Here is a 24,010-nt window from a genome sequence, read left to right as displayed (position 1 = left end):
AAGCCTAGCTTGTGTTATGCAGGCCCAGTGCCCACGCATACAGTGCTAGAGTTTCTACTGGCCGTGTCAGTCACATGACCACAGCTGTGACCCCTAGGTCAACCCAGCTGCTCTCCGTGGTGGTCCAGTCACACACACAATGACAGGCCAGTGTAGACAATCACGCCTCTAGGCATCCTGTCTGAGCAAACATTGTGTGTGTGTGTGTGTCTGTGTGCAGTCAGTTTGTCCATATAATATAGCCCAGACAGAAGACGGTGTAAACGTCAGAACAAAATTGAACTGTGTTTGCGTCTTCTCATCCAGATAGGCCGGTTGACTGCTGACTCATTCACCTGCATTGTTCCTTTGTCGAAGTCTGTTCCCTGCTCCCCTATATAGTGCAAGTGCACTACATTTGACCTGGGATCTTGGTCAACAGTAGTGGACTATATAGGGGAAAGGGTGCATTTGGGACAAGCCTAAACCTCCACTTCCCTCTGTTGCTTCAGTGGGATAAATCAAAGACCTGGGCGTCGCAGTCACATTGTAACAATCTGGCTCTGGTTTTTACCCGTGTCATCACTTGTGTTACAATGTGTAGACAGTTTTATATTGGTCAGACTGTCTGTGAAGGTCAGAATCACCATGTTGTTTAGACGTCCTGAATGAATATCGTGTCTCTGACAAAACAGAATTGGCAGTCTGCCATTTCAATTCTGAACGTCATAACCTTGGTGGTAGTAGATTGTTCTCCAACGTGAATCCGTTGTAAATCACTTCTCTTCATACCCGCAGTATGTTAAGTGTGCCCCGAAAATCTTTTCCACCCAGGTTTATTTATGTCTTACTATAAGTTTATAGGCCAGATCGATGAGATTGAGCCGACCTTATACTTGAGTCTCAAACGGGGTTCAGTGCTGTGCTCTGTCACCCATAGCAACTCTTGCTAAGTCATCCCTGTGTGTCGTCCCTGTGTGTCGTCCCTGTGTGTTGTTCCTGCAGTATGGAGCAGAGTTCCGGCGGTTCTCCGTGGACCGTTTCAAACCGGGGAAGTTCGAGGACTTCTATAAGCTCATCATGCACGTTCACCGCATCTCCAACATGGAGGTCATGATTGGCTACGCTGACATCCACGGAGACCTGCTGCCAATCAACAACGACGACAACTTCTGCAAGGCGGTGTCTACGGCCCACCCACTGCTCCGGGTCTTCATACAGAGACAAGGTGAGGAGCAGCTCCACTACACCTGTATGGTGTTGCACTTTTCTCTATCAGCAACAATCCTTGTTCTTTTACGTTGTCAGTGGTTATGTAATGAATTGGGTCTGTTTTCTCACCACTAGCTGTCAGAATAATTTTGTTTGCCTCACACTGGAGGGGTGGCTGTCCTGTACTGCTGGCCCTCTGTGTGTGTGTGTGGGGGGGGGGGGGGGGGGGGTGGTTTAGTCCTGTGTGTGTGGGGGGGGGTGGTTTAGTCCTGTGTGTGTGGGGGGGGGGTGGTTTAGTCCTGTGTGTGGGGGGGTGGTTTAGTCCTGTGTGTGTGTGGGGGGGGGGGGTGGTTTAGTCCTCTGTGTGTGGGGGGGGGGGTTTAGTCCTGTGTGTGTGTGGGGGGGGGGGGGGGGGTTTAGTCCTGTGTGTGTGGGGGGGGTGGTTTAGTCCTGTGTGGGGGGGGTGGTTTAGTCCTGTGTGTGGGGGGGGGGGGTGGTTTTGTCCTGTGTGTGTGTGTGGGGGGGGGTGGTTTAGTCCTGTGTGCTATCTTAAAGGCAAATTCTTGCAGGCGAATGCAGCCAATAGAAAGAAGTTGATGGGAGCCAGTGTGCTGACATACCAGACATTACTGAGAACAAAAGCACCGCTTGAATGAGAGGTTTCTCACTGTGTAGGGCTGAGCGGAGCAAAATGCAACACTCCTAAACACTGAATGGGAGCCCACCCCCCCGTATACACAAGGCATGTGGAGGCCGCTTCCCCCTGTATACCAGGCATGGGGAGCCCACTGCAGCGGGCCCCAGCATACAAGTGACTCCATCATTCATGTTTCATGTGAAATCCTCAGTGGAGTGTTCACGTCATTGGCTGTGTTGTGTTTCCTGGTGTGCTGTCTCACGACATACTGCTACAGTCCGTGTTATGACAATACTCCCACTGATTGTAATACAAGAGGCTGAACAAAGCGGGGTGTTATCGTAGCACATTGCTGACACAAAGGATTTGTCTGTTGAAATGATGCCTCTCCAGTAGTCTATCATTTGATACAGAATGAAGAAACCACAGGAAGATTATACACAGCCTCTGCTAATAAAGATTGAAGGTTTAATCAGATGGTTTGAAGAGTTAAGGAAAGATGGTAAAGTATTCGTATGTGTGTGGCAGGGTACGGTGAACTTATTGCATGAGTAGTATTTGTGTAAGCATGAGTAGTATTTATGGGATTTTGCTCTGTAGTTTCTTTGGGGATGAGTTAACATTCAGGAGCTATGTATTGAGGCCATTGTTCTACTAACTTCTAGTCATACTGAGGTGTATTCCTGCCTGTGTATCTGTGAGTAAATGGTCCCTGTGGCGACTAGCGCTGGGTCGTACCAGCAGTGCAACGGGGGCACCGTGTTAACCAGCACCACAGGTTTCCCGTCAGTCACGCTGTCCAAGCGTCTCCGGACCACCGGAGAACAATCCAGGCCTCTGTCAGAGACGGTCAGTAGTTGGAACAGGCCTCTCACAGGGCCTCTCACAGAGACATGACTCCGTCACTCTGATCCTATTCTAATGCAGTATGGGTCATCTGGACCCGCACACTGACTGAACAAACATTTAACTTGACCGTAACCTCTGAGACAACAATGCTGCTCACAACAGCAACAGTCTTAAACATTCTTCTTCACTCGGTTTTGCGTGACCTCACACTTGGAGAAAGCTGGAAAGGAACTTATTTATGCAAAACACCCCTCCTGAGTGAAACTCTGGAATCGGTTTATAAGACTGAACAGGGCAGGTTAATGTCCCTGACGATGGAGTTCCACAGCCCAGAACCCTTCACTGCCTGTCAGTTTATAGAGACTTCTCTCTCACCACATGAAATCTGACCCAGCCAATCAGAGTAGACAAAGTCAGACAAGGCCCCAAGGGCCAGGTTGGGGGGGATAACTAGATTGCCTCCATGGTCCACTGCCATGAGAAGGACCCATTGATGTGCAACAGGTGCACATCACCCCTCCTCCTGGGATCCACTAAGACCCTCAGATCTCTGGGTAGTGACTAGTCCACGGGCAGGGAACTGAACCTGGAAGAGCCCCGCAGAGGTTCAGTTCCTCCTGGTTTACATTAGATTAAAAAAAAAAAAACTTTTACCCCTTTTTCTTCCCAATTTCGTGGTATTTAATTGGTAGTTAGTCTTGTCCCATCGCTGAAACTCCCGTGCGGACTCGGAAGAGGCGAAGGTCGAGAGCATCTTCCGAAACACAACCCTCCCAAGCTGCACTGCTTCTTGACACACTGCTCGCTTAACCCGGAAGCCAGCCCCACCAATGTGTCTGATGAAACGGTGCAACTTGCGACCGGCCCGCCGCTAGAGCGCGATGGGACAAGGACATCCCGGTCGGCAAAACCCTCACCTTACCCGGACGACGCTGGACCAATTGTGCGCCACCTCATGGGTTTTTCAGTCCCAGCCGGCTGTGAGACAGCCTGGGATCAAACCCGGGTCTGTAGTGATGCCTCCAGCACTGCGATGCAGTGCCTTAAACCGCTGCACCACTCGGGAGGCCCCTCCTGATTTAATTCACTCTCCCCCAACTACCTTTCCCAACCCCCCCCACCCCCTGTGTGAGTGTGGGGACCTTGCTGCTTTTACAAGGGTGTCTCTCTCTCTGACCGGTAACAAGGCCTGTTGTTGGTGTAGAGGGATCAGTCAGTAGCCACATTCATCGGTGCAGCTGGCTTTCACCCGTCCTGCCTGTGCTGTCCATTGTTCAGTGAGTTATGAGGCTGTAGGATGATCAACTCAGACTGAGGGGGAGAGGATTAAGGATCTTTCTCCACCTGCTGTTATACAATATTTTCCTGAGATCCAGGAAGTGGGAATAATTCCCTAATGTCATTTCCTAGCTCATCCTGTTACTGGAGCCACGTCTGTTTTGCAAACTAATGATCAATAAACTGCCGAGATGCTGAAGCTGTGGGCTCGACTGGTCACGGAGCTGGACACGGAGCTGGTCACGGAGCTGGTCACGGAGGAAGAACAGTATTAGGACTGTCCTGTAGATGTATAGAGCAGAGACAGTGGGGAACTCTGGAACAGTCTATTCTAGTGTATGACTGTTACAGTTCCGGAGCTGGGAAAGATACAAGCGGAGTATAAGGACAGAGGGGGAAAAAAGAGTGGTGCTGGTCACTCACATTAGCTGTGGGTCAAAGAGCTGTAGTGGGCGAGCTTTGTGTGGCCTCCATGGCACTGCAGTGGTGGAGCTTTGGTTTGGGTGTGAAATGTCACCCTTTTCACTATATAGTGCACTGCTTTTGAAGAGGGTCATATAGGGTCACAGGCTTTAGTCTTTGGACCAGCTCTGGCCTGACAACTTCTAATGTAAACCAAGCTGAAGGTAATGGCTGCATAGGGTTAAGGTTCGACTTGTGAATTGTAACTTTTCATTGAAATTGATTCTAATTGCTTTATAAATACAGAATGAAATAGCTGGCACACATGGTTTTCGTCAGGGGTAGGCAATAGATTCAGCCGCAGGCCGATTTTTATTTATTATTTTTTAAATATGTATTTATTTATTCATTTTTTTCAGAGGGAGTTGTATGGGGGCCAGAACGTAATTAGAATTTTGTACACTGCGAATTGACCAGATCTCAGGCCAAAATCAAATGTTACTTGAAAATAGCAATTCCATACAGTTCCTTCAGAAAATATTCACACTCCTTGACCTTTTCCACATGTTGTTGTGTTGGAAAGTGGGATTAAAATGGATTTAATTGTCACTTTTTGTCAATGATCTACACAAAATACTCAATGTCCAAGTGGAAGAGACATTAAAACAGAACACTATCTTCATTAGATTCAACCTCCTCAGTCAATACATGTTAGAATATTTTTTGACGGTGATTACAGCTGAGAGTCTTTCTGGGTAAGTCTAAGAACGTTTCACTCCTGCATTGTGCAACATTTGCCCATTTTATTATTTTCAAAATTGCTAGATAACCATTTTCAGGTTTTGCCATAGATTTTCAAGCAGATTCTCAAACGGATCGGTAACTCGGCCACTCAAGAACATTCACTGTCTTCTTGGTAAGCTCCAGTGTAGATTTGGCCTTGTGTTTTAGGTTGTTGTCCTGCTGAAAATTGAATTCATCTCCCGGTGTCTGGTGGAAAGCAGACTGAACCAGGTTTTCCTCTAGGATTTTGCCTGTGCTTAGCTCCATTCTGTTTTATCCTGAAAAACTCCCCAGTCATTAACGATTACAAGCATACCCATAACATGATGAAGTCACTACAGTTGATGACAATATGGAGAGTGGTACTCAGTAATGTGTTGTATTGAATTTGACCCAAACATAACATGATGTATGCAGGACAAAACCTTAATTGCTTTGCCATATTTTTTGCAGTATTACTTTTGGTGCCTTGTTGCAAACAGAATGCATGTTTTGTAGTATTTCTATTCAGTACAGGCTTCCTTTTCAATGTCATTTAGTATTGTGAAGTAACTACAATGTTGTTGATCCATCCTCCTATCACAGCCATTAAACTATGTAACTGTTTTAAAGTCACCATTGGCCTCATGAGTTAGGAAGGACGCCTGTATCTTTGTAGTGACTGGGTGTATTGATACACCATCCAAAGTGTAATTAATAACTTCACCTTGCTCAAAGGGATATTTAATGTCTGTTTTGACATTTTTACCCATCTACCAATAGATGCCCTTCTTTCTTCGCGAGCCATTGGAAAAGCTCCCTGGTCTTTGTGGTTGAATCTCTGTTTGAAGTTCACTACTTAACTGAGGGACCTTACACTTATCTGTGGAGTACAGAGATGAGTCATACAAAAATGCATGTTAAATCACTATTGTTGCACACACTGTCCATGCAATTTATGTGGCTTTTTATGGAAATGTTTAATCCTGAACTTATTTCAGCTTGCCATAACAAAGGGTTTAGTACAGTTATATTCAAGATATTTCAGATTTTCATTTTCTATTAATTTGTAAAATGCTGGATAAACATAATTCCTCTTTGACATTATGGGGTATTGTGTGTGTGTGTAGGCCAGTGACACGATCTCAATCCATTTTTATATTCAAACAAAATGTGGAAAAAGACGAAGGGTATGAATACTTTCTGAAGGCACTTTACCTTGATTACATATAGACACGATCATGTCTAGTTTTTTTATTTGTGTGAATACTTGAACAGATTTCCTGAATTTAAACTGTTGATATTTTTGGGGGACCAAAATAAAAATAACTTGTGGGCCGTTTTTGGCACATGGGCCACCTGTTGCCAACCACTGGTATACAAGCAAAGCATAGATGGGTTTTTATTGTTTTGTGTTGGGACAATTCCACGGTGACGGAATTACGCATTGACTCAGTTCTTTCACTTAAATATATGCCAAACAAAAACCCTTGATTTCAAGGTTTAACAAACCATACAACTCTATGCACAAGGACTACTTGAAAACAATTTCCACAAACATTTATAAAAACAAATTTTAATGGAAGAACTGTGCAGATAACTTAGGTCACAGAATTACGGTATAGTCTCCCTCAGGTTTTTGTTTGACATACATTTTAAGGGAAAAATCTGAGTCTCATCCCAAGTCTGTAACCGTGGAATTACCCATACCTTTTTTTTAAGATGGAAAATGCTTGAAATATGTATTTGTGCCTTAATTTCCCCAAACTATAGACTTTTGCTTTCATTTGTCACCCAATTTGACATGCTCCTATGAACTTCTCATGTTGGTGCTCATGGGTCCTTTCAGATGGAATGCCCATAGGCAAAAATTAGAAACGCATTTCACTTAAGATGTTACTGGGGTGCCACACAGTCAACATAAGTTTACCTTAGGGGACTCATTAACCAACCTCAATTTTCAGGTACAGACAAAAAAAAAAAATTCTGGTTGAAAGCACTGTTTGTTTATTTTACCTGAATTCCCCCCCCCCCTCCCAAACAGTCATATAGAGTTAAAAAATGTAATGTTGAATGTGCCCCATCAGAATCCTTCCTTCAACTACACTAATGTAGCATACTTCCTGCCTTTAACCAAGCAAAATACATTACTTATTATTTTTTCACGTTTTGGGAGGAAATGTTGTTTTTGAAGACAATGCCAGCGCCGAACACCGACTAAACTTTAAACAGACGACGACAGCCCCTCTTTCGCAAAACCCCCAGTTGAAATAAATACTGGGAAGTTGGGAACGAGGAGGTGGGTGATTTAGGCCAAGGTCGTCGCAGTGTGGCCGTTTTAACGTGGTGTTGTGTACATAACCTCAATAACCTTCTGTACACTCACCTGTGACAACTAGAGACAGGTAACGGCGTTAGCCAAAACAGTGGCTCTGTTACTTAGTACAAACCCACAGAACCGGCTGTCAGAAGGAAACGGCTTGGTCCAAGTTTGTCTCTTAGTTTATCACTTAATTTGGCAAGGACCATAGTGAACAAATTGGTATTATTGTTTTTACTCCTTTGACTTGGAATCGAGTTTTCACAACAGACGTTCAGGGGAAGTGTTATTGTAATTGTAGACTCTATTTGAAGTATAAATCTGTTGAGGAATAAAACTTGGCATGGTCTGAATAGAGGAATGTCATTCACACTGTAACAGAACCCTGCCGTGGGGCACTGTCTGGACTGGACTGATTATATAGTGAACCGGCTGCTTTGTTATATTTCTGTCGTTACTAAACAAAGTGGGGTGGTGCTTTTTACTAAGCATTGAAACAAACAACCCTCTCCAGTAAGTATAAGTTAATTCCCCAGAGAGGATGTGACTCCAGACCAGAGTATTGAAGAGAGCCAGTCAGTCAATTCTGAAGTCCCTTACAGAAAGCTGAGCCCAGACGGCGGACTGTATAGAGACGTAGAGAAGGCCCAGGCTGACTCGATTAGATTTCATCTGAAAGACTGAGTCGAAGTCATAACGAGCTAGAACTTTCATCAGTATTGCCATTGTAGATTGGAATTGTATCCAAAGTTAATCTTCTGTGAAATGTTTCTTAAATCCATAACGTTCTCCCTCTCATCATGCTGATGGGTTGTTGGAGGAGAGACCATTTAGCATGTCTGTTAACAAGTGTCTCTTTTGGCAACATGCACCTCCTTTCCACCAGGTGTAGCCCCCCCCTCCAGGTATGTGACTAATGGTCATTGGCTGCAACTTACAAAACATCCCAACCAACTCCTTAAGACTTGTCTGTAGCTTCGCTGCACTAAGAGTCGGTCATTGCATCCCTCCTGTGCAAACTGGGTGTTTGTTTGTCTACCACAGCAGCCAGCCACGGGGTACTGTCTGAACCTCTGGTCCACCCAGACCCCTCATTACCACAGGGCTTCTGAGAACTCCCCCCTGGAACAGGAACACGTTGTGTTGCCACTCATTGCACCGCAGACTCCTCCTGAAGAGAGACCCACATGACAGATGTTTCACCTCTCCACCAGTGTTGTGTAAAAAGCTGTGTCCCCTGAGCATTTTAAACCGGGGTGTAGAGTCATTTTAGCGACAGCCCTTTATCCCCTCCAGTCAGAACAGTGACAGCAGAGCAGGCTTAGGGATGTCACTCTCGTGCTGAGATCGGATTAGATGTCTGATTTTAGTTTAATGTAATATTTATTCATGCGAGAATTTGGCCTTATGTAAGTATACAACCTTGATGCTGCTTGGTCAGAGGAGAGGACTGCTTCATCCCTTGTATTATCGGCCATGGGAATGCATTAACTGTGCAGTTGACTTGTCTTATTGTCCATCTCTTGCTCAGATTTCAGGGATAAACGCCTGGTTCTGTTTGGGATGGTGGTCATGAAACGGGAAATGTATTTGCTGGTCCACATGTTGCTCTGGACAAACAGACAGGCTCTTGAAATGGGAGGAAGAGAACCAGCTGTCAGTAACCCCTCTGCCCCTCTACTTCCACCACTCTATTCCCCAGTGTGGGGCTTCTTTCCTCTCACTTTGGTGAAAGTGCTGAAGCTGACAGAATGACAGTTCAGAGAAATGGTAGGCTACCCTGGGGCGGCAGGGTAGCCTAGTGGTTAGAGCGGAAGGTTGCAAGTTCAAACCCCCGAGCTGACAAGGTACAAATCTGTCATTCTGCCCCTGAATAGGCAGTTAACCCACTGTTCCTAGGCCGTCATTGAAAATAGGAATTTGTTATTAACTGACTTGCCTAGTTAAAGGTAAAATAAAAAAAATAAAGTCTGAAAGAGGGAGAACCGAAAGGGAGAGAAAGGCGTCTGCAGGTTTAGGCTAGTCCAGTCTGCTGTGGTTCTGTTATTCAGACATCAGACAGCCCTGTCTGGGTCATTGGTAATCCCAGTCATATCCAGTGTGGAGACAGTGCTGTGCTGCTCAGGCTATGCTGGACCATTACCTACCAGAGAGGGGGGGACACTGGTGGGCTGTTCATAGAAATAGCTTCTGCCTTCCTGTAGGTTGTTATAGCAGTTGTTTTGAAGGGGGATGATTGGCCTGGCTGGCTGGTCTGTGTTTGGCTTCCCTCTGCAGTTTATTTGGTTATCCTGCCTGCTTCCCGTAGTAGACTGTCCTGTGTGTGTTCCTGGACCATGCCAAGTGTATCTACACTACGGTGGTATGCTGGTCTGACCAGAGCAGTTAAAAGTGTGTGTGTGTGTGGTCGTTTCCTCCTTTGGTCCTCACAGAGAGTGCAGTAGTTGGAGTGTGATGGAGCTGTGGCTGCCTGCTAGGAGCAGCCTGAAAGGTTAGCACCATGCCTGATTGGGGTCTGCCTCAGGCTGCCTGTTCTCTTGAAGCAGGACTATTATGAACAGTTTTTAGATGGGCCCTAAATGAAGCCACTTGTTTGGGTGTCGGTAATGCCACACCACCCCCTCCTCCACCCACGCTCTTCCCATTAACAGGGCCAGATACAGTAGTTTAGTTTACCCAAGCAAGCTTTTTCCATGACTTCCCCTGCTTGTGTCTTGGTGTTTGGTGGTGTTTTTAATTTCGTGGTTGTTTGTGGAGTCAGGATACGGTCATGGCAATAACACAGCAGCTTGTTGTTTAGGAGCTTCACAGGAGCGGAGAGGATGGTTGGGAGGAGAGCAGAGGATGGTTGGAGGAGGAGAGTAATCTGCACTCTTTCCTTCTATTAATCTCCCCCTCCTTGGATCCCTCCTTCCTGGTCTCCTCTGTCTGCTCTAGAGATCACACACACCTCTTTCCATCCTCTCTCTAAACTAGAGTGGAGGAGTCGTCTGTTCCCTTTAATTAAACTCTAAACGTCAGGTTTTTTTCTCCCTCGCCTTGCTTCATTTTGCTTTACGACCTGCTTTGAAAAGGCCTCGGCTGAGTCGGCCCCCACAACTTAAGTTTCCAGACACACTGCCATGATTCCTGTGTGAGTTTCTCTCCGACATGATCTGAGACTGTGTCTGTACCACCTCATGTTAGCTTACATGACCTGTTGTGATTCTGATAGCTGTAGTTCTCCAGAGACTTAACCAGCTCCTCACAAAAACAACTTGCAAGTACATCTGTTTGCCCAGCCCATTCCTGCAGCAGCCTGAACCTTTTAGACCAGGTAAAGGAGGGGAGGTTTAGTCTAGTGCAAGGCTATCGTTATTTATAGTCCCAGCCAGGCGGTGTTCAGTGAATTTTGGACCCAACCCAGTTACATGTGGTTTTGGAGAGAACTATCCCTGTGCTGGGCGGGACCCTGGAAGAGGTTAATTGTGGGTGCTGGTCGGGTAGGGAAGCATTTAGCCTACTTTATGTCCGCAGGCTGTTTGAGGAGAGGTTAGGGTTGGGAGCAGGCAATGTCTCTATGCAAACCAGAAACCATCTCTCTCCAGTTCCTCTAAATACTGATCTAATGTAGGACAAGGCCAGACATGTGGGGTGTGTGTGTGTGTGTCACAGCGGTGAACACCAGTGCATGTTTGTGTTAGGAATTATGATGCCCTTTGAGAAGGAAATAGGTTACCTTGTTTTAAAGCCTCGCTGCTTGCTGCATTCACTGTAAATTGGGCGGGACATGCCTCGCCTCCTGTCGAGTGGTGAAACGGCATCCTTTATTCTACACTGAACAAAAATATAAATGCAACATTTTACTGAGTTACAGTTCATATAAGGAAATCAGTCAATTGAAATGAATAAATTAGGCCCTAATCTGGATTTCACATGACTGGGACTACAGATATGCATCTGTTGGTCAGAGGCCTTTTAAAAAATTAGGGATGTGGATCAGAAAACCAGTCAGTATCTGGTGTGACCACCATTTGCCTCATGCAGCGCAAGACATCTCCTTTAGAGTTGATCAGGCTGTTGATTGTGGCCTATGGAATGTTGTCCCACTCCTCTTCAATGGCTGTGTGAAGTTGCTGGATATTGGCGTGAACTGGAACATGTCGTACACATCCATCCAGAGTAGAGGTCGACCGATTAATCGGAATGGCCGATTTAATTAGGGCCGATTTCAAGTTTTCATAACAATTGGAAATCAGTGTTTTAGGACACCGATTTGGACAAAAAATTTTTTTACACCTTTTAACTAGGCAAGTCAGTTAAGAACACATTCTTATTCCCAATGACGGCCTAGGAACAGTGGGTTAACTGCCTTGTTCAGGGGCAGAACGACAGATCTTTACCTTGTCAGCTTGGGGATTCAGTCTTGCAACCTTTCAGTTAACTAGTCCAACGCTCTAACCACCTGCTTTACATTGTACTCCACGAGGAGCCTGCCTGTTACGCGACTGCAGTAAGAAGCCAAGATAAATTGCTAGCTTGCATTAAACTTATCTTATAAAAAACAATCAATCATAATCACTAGTTAACTACACATGGTTGATGATATTACTAGTTTATCTAGCGTGTCCTGTGTTGCATATAATCAATGCAGTGCGCATCGTCTGTCGTTGCTCCAACGTGCACCTAACCATAAACATCAATGCCTTTCTTAAAATCAGTACACAGAAGTATATATTTTTAAACCTGCATATTTAGCTAAAAAAAATCCAGGTTAGCAGGCCATATTAACCAGGTGAAATTGTGTCACTTCTCTTGCGTTCATTGCACGCAGAGTCAGGATATATGCAACAGTTTGGGCCGCCTGGCTCGTTGCGAACTAATTTGCCAGACATATGTAATTATGACATAACATTTGAAGGTTGTGCAATGTAACAGGAATATTTAGACTTATGGATGCCACCAGTTAGATAAAATACGTAACGGTTCTGAATTTCACTGAAAGAATAAACATTTTGTTTTTGAGATAGTTTCCGGATTCGACCATATTAATGACCCAAGGCTCGTATTTCTGTGTGCTATTATGTTATAATTAAGTCTATGATTTGATATTTGATAGAGCAGTCTGACTGAGTGATGGTAGGCACCAGCAGGCTCGTAAGCATTCATTCAAACAGCACTTTTGTGCGTTTTGCCAGCAACTCTTCGCTGTTTATAACTTCAAGCCTATCAACTCCTGAGATTAAGCTGGTGTAACCTATGTGAAATGGCTAGCTAGTTAGCGGGGTGAGCTCTGAGACTTGGAGTAGTTGTTCCCCGTGGCTTTTGTGGAGCGATGGGTAAACGATGCTTCGAGGGTGGCTGTTGTCGATGTGTTCCTGGTTTGAGCCTAGGTAGGAGCAAGGAGAGGGACGGAAGCTATACTGTTACACTGGCAATACTAAAGTGCCTATAAGAACATCCAATAGTCAAAGGTATATGAAATACAAATCGTATAGAGAGAAGTAGTCCTATAATTCCTATAATATCTACAACCTAAAACTTCTTACCTGGGAATATTGAAGACTCATGTTAAAAGGAACCACCAGCTTTCTCATGTTCTGAGCATGGAACTTAAATGTTAACTTTTTTACATGGCACATATTGCACTTTTACTTTCTTCTCAAACTTTGTTTTTGCATTATTTAAACCAAATTGAACATGTTTCATATCTATTTGAGGCTAAATTGATTTTATTGATGTATTATATTAAGTGAAAATAAGTGTTCATTCACTATTGTTGTAATTGTCATTATTACAAATAAATTTAAAAAATTGTCTGATTAATCGGTATCGGCTTTTTTTTGGTCCTCCAATAATCGGTATCGGCGTTGAAAAATCATAATCGCTCGACCTCCAATCCAGAGCATCCCAAACGTGCTCAACTGGTGAGTATGCAGGCCGTGGAAGAACATTTTCAGCTTCCAGGAATTGTGTACAGATCCTTGCTACATGGGGCCGTGCATTATCATGCTGAAACATGAGGTGATAGCGGCGGGGATATGGCACAACAATGGACCTCAGGATCTTGTCACAGTATATGTGCATTCAAATTGCCATCGATAAAATGCAGGTGTGTTCGTTGTCTGTAGCCTATGCCTACCCATACCATAACCCCACTGCCACCATGGGGCACTCTGTTCACAAGGTTGACATCAGCAAAACGCTCGCCCACACAGTCTGCAGTTGTTAGGCCGGTGGGACGTACTGACAAATTCTCTAAAAAGACGGAGGCGGCTTATGGTAGAGAAATGAACAGTCAATTCTCTGGTAACAGCTCTGGTGGACATTCCTGCAGTCCAGAATGCCAATTGCATGAGCCCTCAACTTGAGACGTGGCATTGTGTTGTGGGACAACTGCACATTTTAGTGGCCTTTTATTGTCCCCAGCATAAGGTGCGTGCACCTGTGTAATGAGCATGCTCTTTAATCAGCTTCTTGATATGTCACATCTGCCAGGTATATGGATTGTCTTGGCAAAGGAGAAATGCTCACTAACAGAAATGTAAACAAATTTGTGTGCACAATTTGAGAGAAATAAGCTTTGTGTGTATGGAACATTTTCTACAGTCTTATTTCAGCTCATGAAACATGGGATCAACCAACACATGTTGTGTTTATATTTTTTGGTCTATATTTTTGCTCTGTGTAGTTCACTCACATAAAAATAATTGTTTATTTATGAGAGTTTTACTATGTTAACTCTTTACTTTTAGCAGTTGTCTTTCACATAATATTTTTTTTTGTATCTCTAAACAATTCTGGAATGCCATAAACATTCAAAACTCCTGTAGAGTTGTGGTGGTTGATGACCAGGGATCAGAGAATAGAGTTTCTGTAGCAGTCATAATCAGCCCCATCTCTCCCTCTCAGGCAACACGGCTACATGTGCCACACTATCTGGGCCCTTTAATAGTCCCGGCCGCTTGTGAGCACATGGGGTTGAGCCGCGAGGAAAGAGCAGTGAGAGAGTGAATGGAGCGGTGCAGGGAACGTTGTGTTCTGAACATCTCCACTGCTGCCTCTGCCAGCGTTTTATTTCTGGACTCCATAATTACTGAGGAGGGCCTCTCCTCCTCAGCTACTCACCACCTCTACACACTGGTCTATCTGGGAAGCCATGTTACAAACAGGACTACGTGGACAAAGACATTTCTGCTTTGGACCTAACTGTAAACACCCCCGATGAAGTACGGACCGTGACGCAAGTATTTAGAAGAACCATAATTGCTCTAGGAAAGTTTTTTTGTTTTGTTTTTGTACTTGGTTCTCTCCTATTTAGGGATATCCACATGTATTGGTTGCAGTATTGCCCACTACCTAGCATGTAGGGATCCACAAATCCCGTCGCCTGAAGGCCATCAGATCTTAATCCACGAGATCAGCCACCCTGCAGAAATGTTGGCGGCAGTCATTATCTAGTCCATGACCTTTTGACCTCTGTCATAAGTTCATCATCATTGAAGCAAAAAACTCTCTGCATGGTCCCAAATTCACTTTGCCTGATAAAGCCCTGCCAGCTGGTGTGTGTGTGTGTGTGTGTGTGTGTCTGTCTGTCTTGTGGAAGCCAACCAAGAGACAGGCTCTCTGCTCTGGCCAAACTCTCGCTACTCCTCCCCCTCTCAGTGAACTAACACAATTAGCCCCGATGCAGCGGTTCGGTGGGCACACAAGGGCATCACTCGTTGTCTGTGTTTTTATACTTGCACATCATGTAAACGTTGACATGTTTTTTCTTAGAAAGGCTCAGTTGTGACTCGTGTTCTGCAGGGTGTTTCACTATTGTTTAAGTACTCTGTCAATCCCCCTGTGAAAGAACACAGAGCACTGAATGTGACATTATTTTGTGGATTTTATGTTTAGGGTGGGAATGTTCATCTGCTTTATTCTCATCACCATGGCGACAGCATGTTAAATTCTAATTCTCTGATCTCCAAATGGTGCTTTGTGTAGATGAAATATGAACAGGCTAAAACGCAACACTCTTCTGACTGTGGTAGGACTTCCAGTCCACAGTTAGTGTTTGGGGGTGGTGGTTGGGGTGTGCTGAATCTGCTGAAAGGGGATTAAAGGAACAATTCATCTGAGTTGAGAATGTGTTCAGAGAAGAGGCAGATATAGGTCATGTAAAACAGTGAGACAGCCTGCCGTGCCCCACCTCTTAACTCTAACATCCACTACCCCACTAGGACCAGGGAAGCGCTTGGTCAATGTTAACTGACAGTGGAGTGTTTGATTGGCTGCAGAGGATCAGGAGAGCTGTCAATCACAAAATTATGGGACATGCAGGCAGGCTACAGACCTGAGCATGAACTTTATTATTATTATTTTTTAACTATAATGCCCTACCTCATTGCAGAAGATGTTTTTTTGAGGAAAGCAATTTCAATAGGTTAGGCCTAATCCCATCTCTTGTTTACCTAATATAAGCATCCCCCATGCCTCTCTGTGGTCCTTTGCTCATAGAGGGTATGTGGTCTGATTTTAGTTCTCTATTATTGGCTTTGTAACTGCAGTGCAATAACTGACAGCAGACAGACACAGGGAGGGAGAAAGAGATGATGGAGGAGACAGGCCCCTCAACAAACATGTGGGCTGTCGGCCAATCAGGCCAGCTCAGCAGTTCAACAGTTCAGGGCGGTGGGATGGGAGGAGGAGCAAAGGAGTTCCAACTCTTCTCAGATGACTAGTGGAGACTAGACTATAAATAGTTTAGTTTTGTAGACTATAGATACTGACAGCTAGAGTGGAAGCACTTCAGTTCACCAGACACAAGTTTGGCTCAGCGGTCAATCTATAGTATAATACTGCAATTTATTGAAAACGGTTTGTGTTCCTACCTTATCACTGTTGTAAGCAGTCTTGACTTTAAAGTATTTGTGCATTATCTCAGGGGGCCCATTGTAATTAAATAGTTTTATTTCACTTTGATTTTTTGCTTTGTTTGAGAAATTGAGTTGTGGGCAGGGTATGAGGTACTCGTTATGTGTCACCGTCTGAAAACGGAGTCCGTGGAGAACCTGACACGCATGTCAGCAACACACAGGAAGCAGTTTGGTTGTGTGGATGGTTCAGGTGTAGCAGCAGAGATTCAGAAGAGGCCTTTTGTTGTTTCAGGTGTAGTTCCAGCCCGGGCCTGTCCCAGCCTGCCTAACAGTTACCCAACAACACCCAAGGACAGAGGTTCTACTTGGGGAGGAGAGGGGCTGACACTGCCCCGTGTGGACAGAACCAGCCTCTCGCTGGCTCTTACACAATGTGAAAAAGGAATTTCACAATGTGAAATAATATTATGGCTAAGGCACATTATAAAATATGTGCCCTGCACATTGATGTAACATGTGCAGGATATTATCAAATTATCTCACATTGTTATGTAGATCTGATTTATGTAGAGTAAGCAAAAATTCACATTATTCTTGCCAACCACAAAATAAGATATGTCTCTCTGAGAGGGAACCACAGTGAAGACAGTTTTACTGTGGTTGAGTGAAACCCTCCAAAGCATTAGCTTACTGTGAGACACTCTCGGCCTCTCTCTCTGTTTTGTCTTTCTCTAATGGTGGATGAAACCATGACGCTTTGTCCCCATTAGTCTGCAGTTACCTGTCCTAATCACTTCTTTCCCATTCCACTGACACCAACCATCATTTAATGATGTGTAGCTCGCTCACTTCTCCCTGTGCCTGACAGGAAAACCTCAAGGCTGCAATCCCAACTCCACTTGGCCACTGGTGTAATTCTCACTAGTACGTGAGTTTGTTTGCCAGTGTGAGGTGTGTGTGTGTGTGTGTGTGTAAGTTGAGGGCTGGTGTGTCAATGTCAACCTGGACTGTTGTGATTGGACAGGCTGGGTATTAGGGGTAACTGGGCTCCTGGGACAAGACCTGAGAAATTAGAAACATTTCCCCCAATGTCGCACTAATGAAATTCCACACAAATACACAACATGTGTAGCAGCAGACTTGCAAAATATAAAATGGCACATTATCCAAACAGGTTGTAGCATAGAAGCCAAAACGTAGCGTATTTGCCATAAATTCAAAGCACAATGGACACTGCTGTAGGGCACACGTATGCCGTTAATAAACCCTACAGGAAACCCCTACAGTATAGCCTATAAAATAACACGTGACTCTTCAAGCACTCACAGATTTGATAGCCATATGCACAATTCACTACATCTGTCAGACCATGAAGTCTGTTAACAATTCAGAGGCATGATAGGAGAAGATGGAATTGTCCATCTTTAGAGCCTAGGCTATTTTCATATCCAGTCCCAATCCCACTGACACCCAAAATCCTGACTCCTGTCTCGCATGAAAGTTCCTACCTTTATTCTGTACTCCATAGGTAGCATTCTCAAAGCACGTCTCTCGTTTATGCATGTCAAAATACCACTACAAACATTTCCCCTGCTATTTGCTGCCCATATGAGCATTTTAGTAGAGAATGTGTGATCAACGAACTGTGTGTATATATTATACATGCATACAGTTGAAGTCGGAAGTTTACATACACTTAGGTTGGAGTTATTAAAACTCATTTTTCAACCACTCCACACATTTCTTGTTAACAAACTATAGTTTTGGCAAGTCGGTTAGGACATCTACTTTGAGCATGAGACAAGTAATTTTTCCAGGAATTGTTTACAGACAGATTATTTAACTTATAATTCACTGTATCACAATTCCAGTGGGTCAGAAGTTTACATACACTAAGTTGACTGTGCCTTTAAACAACTTGGAAAATTATGTCATGGCTTTAGAAGCTTCTGATAGACTAATTGACATTTAAGTCAATTGGAGGTGTACCTGTGGATGTATTTCAAGGACTACCTTCAAACTCAGTGCCTCTTTGCTTGTTGACGTCATGGAAAAATGACGTCGAAATCTAAATCAGCCAAGGACTCAAAGGACTTTGTAGACCTCCACATGTCTGGTTCATCATTGGGAGCAATTTCCAAATGCCTGAAGGTACCACATTCATTTGTACAAACAATAGTACGCAAGTATAAACACCATGGGACGATGCGCCACGCGCCCGATATGGATATACAGCTTGTCACCGTTAAGATGCCTTGAGAATTGTACTAATTCCACTCATCTCCCCGTTATTCATGAGCTGGTCTGCTATCTGTATAATCATCAACTCAATTTTGCCAAATTATAGGAGATATTCTGTCATTCATTAAAGGAGGTTATCTAGCAAGCTTAACAACTTTGGTCACTTGAATTTTGTTTGGCTGCTATTACAAAGTGTGTGTGTGATTTAAAAAGAAATACAAATAAAGAATTGTGGAGAACTCTGGCATAGTGACCATATCTTGGTTTTAAATGCTTTAAATGAGCACTTCTGATTTTTGTGGTATTTCCTGGGACTCTCGGGATAAATATGAATTATTCGCGGTATTAAACCCCCACTGGGTATAGAGCGCCATGTGATCTGGTAGTCAGACTCCCCGGATCCTCTCTAATGAGGAGAAGTGAGGTCAGGAGATGTGGGATGGGGATAAAGAGATATGGAGTGTCTGTCGGTGAAGGTACAGTCCTTATCCTTCTCTCAGGGCCTGTTAGTTGTCACCCAGAACCTGGGGAGATTAGAGCGAGGGTTAGGAGGAGGAGGTTATGTTTAGGAGGTCTGGCTCTGCTCACTGACAGGCAGGCTGGTGAGGGGGTGGAGAGATACCCGGCTAGACCAGACCAGGCCAGGGAGATGCTGTATCTAGTGTCCAGGCAGGGATGGGTACACCCTCATTCACCACGACACAGTTTATCAGCAAACCCCCCCTCTGCTGCCAATGTAGATGTCTTGTCTATATTGGTCTCACTGGGACAGTGGTGGGTTTTCTTCTCTCTGGAGTTCAGAAACTCTTGGGTTTTAATCAAATGTCACCCTCTCACCACCACCACCCCCTGCACTAATAAAGCCTTCTGATATTTCACCATTACTGGAACATCCAATGATGCACTTGGTTTACAGCCTGAGACTGTCTATGACTCATATAGCTCTGACTCCTCCAGGCTTTGTGAGTGTAATGTATTAGGCCAGGGGCTCCCAAACATTTTCACTCTGGGGACCCCCCCGTCCAACGCACGTCACGTCTATTTCTATGTGCACAAGAACTGCTCATGAGACAAACTGTTCACACCCCTCTTGGTGGTGGAGAGAATTTCCGGTTTAAAGCAGATTTCCTGCAATGCTACACATTTTGTCATATCTAAATCAAATCAAATTGTATTGGTCTCACACACACTACCGGTCTAAAGTTTTAGAACACCCACTCATTCAAGGATTTTTCTTTATTTGGACTATTTTCTACATTGTAGAATACTGGTTAAGACATCTAAACTATGAAATAGCACACATGGAATTATGGAGTAACCAAAAAGTGTTAAACAAAACAAAATATACTTGAGATTCTTCAAATACCCACCATTTGTCTTTATGACAGCTTTGCACAATCTTGGCAAAAATAAAAGAAAAACCCTTGAATGAGTAGGTTCTCTAAAACTTTTGACCCGGGAGTGTACATATGTTTAGCAAATATTATTGCGAGTGTAGCGAAATGCTTGTGCTTCAAGCAGCAATATCTAACAATTTCACACCTAATACACACACATCTAAGTAAAGGAATTGAATAAGAATATACAAATATATGGATGAGCAATTTCAGAGCGGTATAGGCTAAGATGCAATATATGAAATACCATTTGTATTTCATATACCTACCTGACTATTAGTTCTTATAGGCACTTTAGTATTGCCAGTGTAACGGTATAGCTTCCGTCCCTCCCCTCGCCCCTACCTGGGCTCGAACCAGGAACACATCGACAACAGCCTCCCTCGAAGCAGCGTTACCCATGCAGAGCATGGGGAACAACTACTCCAAGTCTCCGAGCGAGTGACGTTTTAAAACGCTATTAGTGCGCACCCTGCTAGCCAGTTCACATCGGTTACACCAGCCTAATCTCAGGAGTTGATAGGCTTGAAGTCATAAACAGCTCAATGCTTGAAGCATTGAGAAGAGCTGCTGTCAAAACGCGCGAAAGTGTTTGAATTAATGCTTACGAGCCTGCTGGTGCCTACCATCACTCAGTCAGACTGCTCTATCAAATCATAGACTTAATTATAACATAATAATACACAGAGATACGAGCCTTGGGTCATTAATATGGTTGAAACTGGGAACTATCATCTCAAAAACAAAACGTTTATTCTTTCAGTGAAATACGGAACCGCTCCTCTGTCATTGTGCTGTGTCTGAGTCCTCCTACTCTGTAGTGCAGTCTGTCTCTTCCTAAAGCTAAAAGCTGTATTGTCGCAGGCGGTATCAGGCTAAAAACGGCAGCGGTCTCCTGCTGTTGTGGTTGAAATAACATCTGTCCCTAATCCACCATGTCTCCCCTAACTCCTACTCTCTAGTGGACTACAATGACAATGGGCTTTAAATAAGGCTGCTTTTTTTCAGACTATTTGGGCCACGCTTTTTGGACGCTATTAGAAATCACTTTTCTCCCATTTTGGAAAGTAGGGGGTCGGTTGAGTGAGCCATTTGACATGAAGTGGCCTTCAGATAAATTCCCACCCTGGAGAGTTTCAGACTCTGAGGGATGTCTATTAGGAGAGATGTATTCCTGTGTTTTCTCTCCGTGTCCCCCCTCTCTTCTCTCTCTCCTTCCAGTCTCTCACTCCCTATCCCTCTTTCCTATTTCTCTTTCTCTCTCTCTCTCCATCCTCTTCCTCTTGTTTGTTAAGACAGGTGGCCTGTGGCCCTGACTCCCCAGCATACCGCTGTGATTTACGCCACCCTGCTCCGATACGCTGCCACAATCCGCGCTGTCGCACAATCCCCTCTGTTTCTAAAATCTGCTGTGTCTGGCTGCTGCTGTAAATGTGAGGTGGACAAAACAGGAAAGCTCTGGCCTCTATTCACAGAGCGCCTCAGATCTAGGATCAGTCCCCCACCCCCCCCCCCCCCTTCTCTTATTCGTTATGATCTAAAAGAGAACCTTTATAAATATGGGGCCCTGAACTTCCAATTTACTGCTGAAAGACTTTCCTTCCGTACTTTTGGGACATATGGATGTCGGTGTTCTGAGGGTGACCATTTATCAGAGCGGTTGGAAGATGGCTGAATTACAAACAGTAGTAGTATGTAGGACTCAGTCTACTCATCTCTCTCTTGTGATGTGTCTGAAGAGGAGGAGGAGAAGAGGCTAATCCTCTGTCGTAGTGTTCCTGTTCTCCACCCCGATCTCTTCAGCAGCAGCCCTCTAACTGGTCCCAGATGTCTGGTGGTAACAGGCAGGGGGGAGGAGGGCCGTGCTGCTGAGTGTGCACTCTCAGGGAGCTAGAGCTCCTCCTCTCTTCCTTGCCCCGTCTCAGTTTTATGAGAGTATTTGAATATAGTCCCGTCTCCAGAGGCTTTCCTCTGTCTTCCCCTGCCTCTAGCTCTGCTCCCTGTTATAGAGGAGCAGTGGTTGTAAGGGCTCAGACTAATAGTTCTCGGAGGAGTTGTGTGAGGAGCCGGGATATTTGTGTGTTTATTGGGGTTGGTTGTGGGGTGGGGGGGGAACTTAAAGGGTTTCTTTCCCCCACCAGCCATTGACTATGTATGTTCTTAGGCCCCTAAACATTCCTCCCTGACCCTGCTACACTGGCAAGAATGACAACTGTTTCAATAAATAAAAACAACTTAAATGCTCCTTTTATTCTAGGTGATTCCCTTTTTCTATGTTGGTGTTAGAGGAATCAGGCATGTCCTCTGCTGCAACTCAGACCTTCCTGATGCAGTACAGACAGATGTGATCACACAGGTTTTAAAACCTCTAACTGGCCCTCTCCCTGCAGGTGATGCACAACCTCTGGTGGCTGGTGTTGAGCTTTCTGGAGATGTGGATGGGGGATTTCTCCAGTAATCTCTGACCAGGGCCAGGCTAACCACAGCAGCCAGGGACATAACGGGAAAGGCAGCTGTGTGCCGTGCCCTCTATACCCTCTATACATGCTCTGTGGTGTTTCTGATCTGTACTGGCAGTAAGTGCAGTTAGTCACTGTGTAGTCACTTTGTTCCTGTGGTGTTGGAAGAAAGACCCCTTGTATTGTCTCTCTGGCAGATCGATAGCCTAGCTGTGTTTTGCGTGAGCAGTCTTTGCAGTAGTCGGAGTAGTGGTTACCCATGCTGTTTTTAGAGGAGGCTCTTGATCTTTGGGGTCATGTGTTCCTCAGTGAGCTGGCTGTTCAGGCCTAGGAGGGGTCTGTAGCAAGGTTCCATCTAAATACTAACATTTCTTCCAGGGATCACACCCAGTTGCCAGCCCTAACCCAAGCCTGGCTTGGAGGAAGGATGTTCTCACCCTCTCTCCGTGAACTCTAACCTCAGATCTCCCACACCAGCCTGACAGAAACCTGATGGTCTGTTCTGTTCTTGTGTGGCTGACCAACATGGTTCTGACAAATCTCTGTTAAGTATTTAACTCAAACTGAAGGAACATTCAGGGTCTGGATCCCGTAGGCTATACATGGTGAGCAGAGGACATCCTAGAGGACTACAGCATACCTGGTGAGCAGAGGACATCCTAGAGGACTACAGCATACCTGGTGAGCAGAGGACATCCTAGAGGACTACAGCATACCTGGTGAGCAGAGGACATCCTAGAGGACTGCAGTATACCTGGGGAACAGAGGACATCCTAGAGGACTACAGTATACCTGGGGAACAGAGGACATCCTAGAGGACTACAGCATACCTGGGGAACAGAGGACATCCTAGAGGACTACAGCATACCTGGTGAGCAGAGGACATCCTAGAGGACTACAGCATACCTGGTGAGCAGAGGACATCCTAGAGGACTACAGCATACCTGGTGAGCAGAGGACATCCTAGAGGACTACAGCATACCTGGTGAGCAGAGGACATCCTAGAGGACTGCAGTATACCTGGGGAACAGAGGACATCCTAGAGGACTACAGTATACCTGGGGAACAGAGGACATCCTAGAGGACTACAGCATACCTGGGGAACAGAGGACATCCTAGAGGACTACAGCATACCTGGTGAGCAGAGGACATCCTAGAGGACTACAGCATACCTGGTGAGCAGAGGACATCCTAGAGGACTGCAGTATACCTGGGGAACAGAGGACATCCTAGAGGACTACAGCATACCTGGTGAGCAGAGGACATCCTAGAGGACTACAGCATACCTGGTGAGCAGAGGACATCCTAGAGGACTACAGTACACCTGGTGAGCAGAGGACATCCTAGAGGACTACAGTATACCTGGTGAGCAGAGGACATCCTAGAGGACTACAGTATACCTGGGGAACAGAGGAGATCCTAGAGGACTACAGTATACCTGGGGAACAGAGGAGATCCTAGAGGACTACAGTATACCTGGTGAGCAGAGGACATCCTAGAGGACTACAGTATACCTGGTGAGCAGAGGACATCCTAGAGGACTACAGTATACCTGGGGAACAGAGGACATCCTAGAGGACTACAGCATACCTGGTAAACAGAGGAGATCCTAGAGGACTACAGTATACCTG

At 45.0% G+C, this 24,010-nt stretch overlaps 1 protein-coding gene across 1 annotated transcript in view; it reads left to right on the top strand.

Annotated features, from left to right (window-relative positions):
- LOC110488209 (partitioning defective 6 homolog gamma) overlaps positions 1-24,010 on the top strand; it is a 41,300-nt gene that overhangs the window by 3,535 nt on the left and 13,755 nt on the right. Inside the window, exon 2 of the mRNA XM_021560325.2 lies at positions 985-1,207. Within this exon, the coding sequence (XP_021416000.1) occupies positions 985-1,207 (223 nt within the window). The remainder of the gene's footprint in view (positions 1-984; positions 1,208-24,010) is intronic.

Source organism: Oncorhynchus mykiss, chromosome 32 (assembly GCF_013265735.2).
Source record: "Oncorhynchus mykiss isolate Arlee chromosome 32, USDA_OmykA_1.1, whole genome shotgun sequence".
NCBI classification, from domain to species: domain Eukaryota; kingdom Metazoa; phylum Chordata; class Actinopteri; order Salmoniformes; family Salmonidae; genus Oncorhynchus; species Oncorhynchus mykiss.
This window is presented reverse-complemented; position numbering and strand designations above follow the sequence as displayed.